The sequence below is a fragment of the Peromyscus californicus genome, unplaced genomic scaffold (genome assembly GCF_007827085.1).
Source record: "Peromyscus californicus insignis strain IS unplaced genomic scaffold, ASM782708v3 Scaffold_4__1_contigs__length_199733344, whole genome shotgun sequence".
Lineage (NCBI taxonomy): Eukaryota > Metazoa > Chordata > Mammalia > Rodentia > Cricetidae > Peromyscus > Peromyscus californicus.
Genome location: NW_026294562.1, coordinates 48,503,609 through 48,507,703, shown reverse-complemented (window position 1 = coordinate 48,507,703; position 4,095 = coordinate 48,503,609). Strand labels below are relative to the sequence as shown.

Sequence of the window (4,095 nt, the reverse complement as noted above, 5' to 3'; positions counted from 1 at the left end):
ATATATATACATATATATGACACATATGTATTCTATAATGAATCCAATTATTTTGTATGCTAAATAAATCACAATCAAAAGGAATTGGGGCACAAACGAGTTAGATAACTTGACCAAAGGACCTGAAGTAAAAGATAAGATCACTACTAGACTGAATATACTTGTAATTATTGTGTAACAAATACTGCAAAAAATGAAGTGTAGTATATTAAAGATGATACCTTCTGATCTGGAGTGATAAAGACTGGGGTAAAATGAAAAACTTTTAGATATTAGTACTATCTGAATAGACCATTTTGTCTTGCTGATTAGTCAAGTATCAAATAATAAGAAAATTTTTAGGATGTGTGCAATAAGTGATTAGTCAACACAAAGAGTAGGCTATTCATTTCCATATGCCAGGGAGGGTTTTGAGAGAAGATGATTAAACTGTTACAAGTGTCTAGAGGGTTAAAAGTAAGGTCAGGGAACAAATTGTAAAAGGTAACAGAATCCAGGTACTAAATGAGAATTAATATGTTGAATTGTTGGTTGATGGAGGTTCATATTTGAATGAGATGGTCATCTAGTAGGTGTGAGTGTGTTGACACAGAGGAACAGACATCTTGGTCTTTTTTAAATCTTAGGAGCATGTGCCTCTTATCTTTACAGAACGTTTCAAATTTACACCAGAATTAATCAGAAAGAGAAGTTTTAAAGAAAAAATATGTTCTATAAAAATAAGATCCAATACTTCCAACAGTAAGAAAAAGATTTTGTCCTTCAGTTCTGGTTTCTTTACAATTCACTCTTATCTTCTGATAAACAAACTGTCAGCATTGAATCCATGGCCAAGAATAACCTCACCATACTAACTGAATTCATCCTAATGGGCTTCACTGACCACCCTGAGTGGGAGATTCCCCTCTTTCTGGTGTTTCTCAGCTTCTACCTTGTCACCATCCTGGGGAACTTGGGCATGGTCTTGCTCATCCAGGTAGATGCCCAACTCCACACACCAATGTACTTCTTCCTGAGCCATCTCTCTGTGTTGGATGCCTGCTACACATCGGTCATCACCCCTCAGATCCTGGCTACACTGGCTACAGGCAAAACAGTCATCTCCTATGGTCACTGTGCTACCCAGTTCTTCTTCTTCACCATCTGTGCAGGTACAGAGTGTTTCCTACTGTCTGTGATGGCCTATGATCGCTATGTTGCTATTAGCAACCCACTGCTCTACACTGTGGCCATGAGCCCTCAAAGATGCTGGTGTTTGGTAGTGGGAGCCTACGTCTGTGGAGTATCAGGGGCCATCTTAAGAACCACATGTACCTTCTCCCTCTCCTTCTGTGAAAATAATCAGATCAATTTCTTCTTTTGTGACCTTCCACCTTTGCTGAAGCTGGCCTGCAGTGACACAACAAATGCTGAGGTTATCATCTTTTTTGGGAACTTTGTCTTTTTAGCCAATGCCTTCATCATACTCATTTCATACCTGCTTATAATCAAAACTGTCATGAGGATGAAGTCTTCAGGTGGAAGAGTCAAGACTTTCTCTACATGTGTCTCCCATCTCACTGTTGTGGCTCTTTTATTTGGGACCCTAGTTTTCATGTACATACGGAGTGGTTCAAGAAAATCCCTGGAAGAAGACAAAATTGTGTCTGTCTTCTATACTGTGGTCATTCCCATGCTGAACCCTCTAATCTACAGTCTACGAAACAAGGATGTAAAGGCTGCCTTCAAGAAGGTCACTGGTAGATGCCAGATGTCCCACAGCATACAACACTAAGTGAGAAGATCTCTTATGTGAGTCAAGTTTGTCCAGAGTACCCTAAGATGTTGGGTACAGATGTTGTACCCAAAAATAGAGAAAAAGTAGCAAGTGAGACCAGGCAAGGAAATACATAAATGTGGTAAACTTTTTATGCAAAAATTCTACAATGCTTTATTTTTGTCCCTATCTATAATTTTCAGTTCATCCTGTCACTGTGATTCTTTAGAGAATCTAACTAAGGCCAAGGGATTTAGAGTTACATCAGCTGACCACAATTCTCAATGCCTTTTCCCTCTTGTCTTTGCTGCTCCTAACATTACTGTGCTTCCTATATCAAAGAAATCATCTGATCCCTGTGAATTGGGCTAATCAAACTTTTTCTGTATTTCTCTTAATATGTCACCCAAAGAGTCAAAAAGTATTATACAACACAGGCCTCTCTCTTCATTGCAGTGTCTTCTTACTTGCTCAGGTCAGGAGAACTTGCAAATGTCTTGCTAGTTAGTACTCACTAGATTTCTGATTCCTTCTTCCATGTTATAGTGATATCATAGAGATGAAGTTAATGGTTTACTTGTATGAAGGCCTCCACAAAGGCCAAGTTTAGGTTCTGAAGGACACAGAAATTGCTGATTCCTCTCACCCTACTGTCTAACTTCTGAGAAGTTCCACCAGGCATTGCATAAGTACTGAAATTTTAGTGAGGACAGAGACATATACACAACTGAACTATGTATATCCTCTGGGAACAAAGATTTTTCTGAAAGTAGTTGCATATCCTCCACCAAGCTGTGAAACCTTTCAAAGCAATGTATATTCCTTAATTTATACATGTAGAGCTGTACATGTAGAATGTACAATGTACATTCATTCTTTCATGTCCAAACTTCAAAACAGACAACCTTCAAATCAATGCTTTTGTGGTAATTTGTAAATGGTATGCATGATCATCATAAGCAAATGAAGATTTGGCTAGATACAAAATTTTCATGTTACAATTAAGAAAATATTTACTTAATTTCCTGTCAACCCTGTCAGGCTTCCCCTGCAGCCTATCTCCATATCTTTGTGTCAGTTGATGACACCCGGAAATACTTTTCAACCAGGGACCCCAGGGGTACACTGGCCTAAGCCTCCAATAGAAAACTTCCACTAAATTTCCAGTTCTCCATTACACTCTGTTCAGACTCTTAGTACTATATCAGCATTCTTGTAGGATCCTCTCATCCCACTCTACCTCCATTCACTGGAAAATCCACTTCTTAGTGCAAATTTATGGTAAATTTAGTCCTTTAATCCTTGTATCTCTAGACTGAGTCTTTTTCCTACTGCAGCCTGCTTGAAGGAAGCCCTTCCCCAATCATACCTCAACTCCCAGGGACTCAACATCCTTGTGCAGAACAAATGCCCCTATCTCTTTTCCACAGCCTATTTGAGCTTATCTCCTAGACCATCTCTATTCTTTTTCTGCTGCTCACCAAGCGGCAGAAGCAGTCTCTACTGGGGAACTCAGAGCCACTATGATTGCCAGGGATTCAGAGAGAGCAACAGCAATCAAAGAACAGAATATTCAACAAACAAACAAACAAATACCAAAGGTTAACACCAAGGAACACCTCAACATAAGAGTTCTAGATGCTTAGAACTTAGCACAAAATCACAAACATGAACAGCCAAAACAATGTCTCCACCAGAATGCAGTAATCTTAATATAGTAGGTCCTGAGACATGCAATCTAGCAAAAGCACAGGACAAGGACCTCAAAATAGCAATCATTGAAAAGTTCAAGGACCTTAAATATGATATGAATAAGTACCTTATGAAGACCATGAAAATACAAAGTAAGAACTGAATGAAATAATAAAAACAGTTTATGATATGAAAGAAGAAATAGAATAACTGAAGAAAATCCAAACATTAATAAAACTGGAAATTAAAATTTTAGGAAGCCAAACAAAGTCCTCAGAACTAGGCCTCATCAATAGATTATAAGATAAAAAATAGAGGATTTTTGGAATTGAAGAGAAGATAAAAGAAATGGTTACCTCAGTCAAAGAAAATATTAAATCTAAAAAAAAAAATTGGGCTCAAATGTACAGAAAACTGGAGACACTATGAAAAGGCCAAATCTGTGAATAATAGCATTAGAAAGAAGAGAAAAAACCCCAGTCAAAAGCACAAAAAATATTTTTAACAAAATCATAAAAGAAAACTACTAATCACATTCAATGGAGAGAGAAAAGAAATTCCATGATAAAACTAAATTTAAACAATTACTAAGTGCCAACCCAACTCAACAGAAGGCATTAGAAAAAAAACTTCAGTTTGAAGGAGTT

General features: G+C 37.5%; 1 protein-coding gene across 1 annotated transcript; it reads left to right on the top strand.

Annotated features, from left to right (window-relative positions):
• The first annotated feature begins 826 nt into the window (after window positions 1–826).
• LOC128095095 (olfactory receptor 9I1-like) lies at window positions 827–1,774 on the top strand. Its single transcript, XM_052713812.1, has one exon. It carries the CDS (start codon window positions 827–829, stop codon window positions 1,772–1,774), a length of 948 nt encoding a protein of 315 aa, XP_052569772.1.
• The last annotated feature ends 2,321 nt before the right edge of the window (window positions 1,775–4,095 follow it).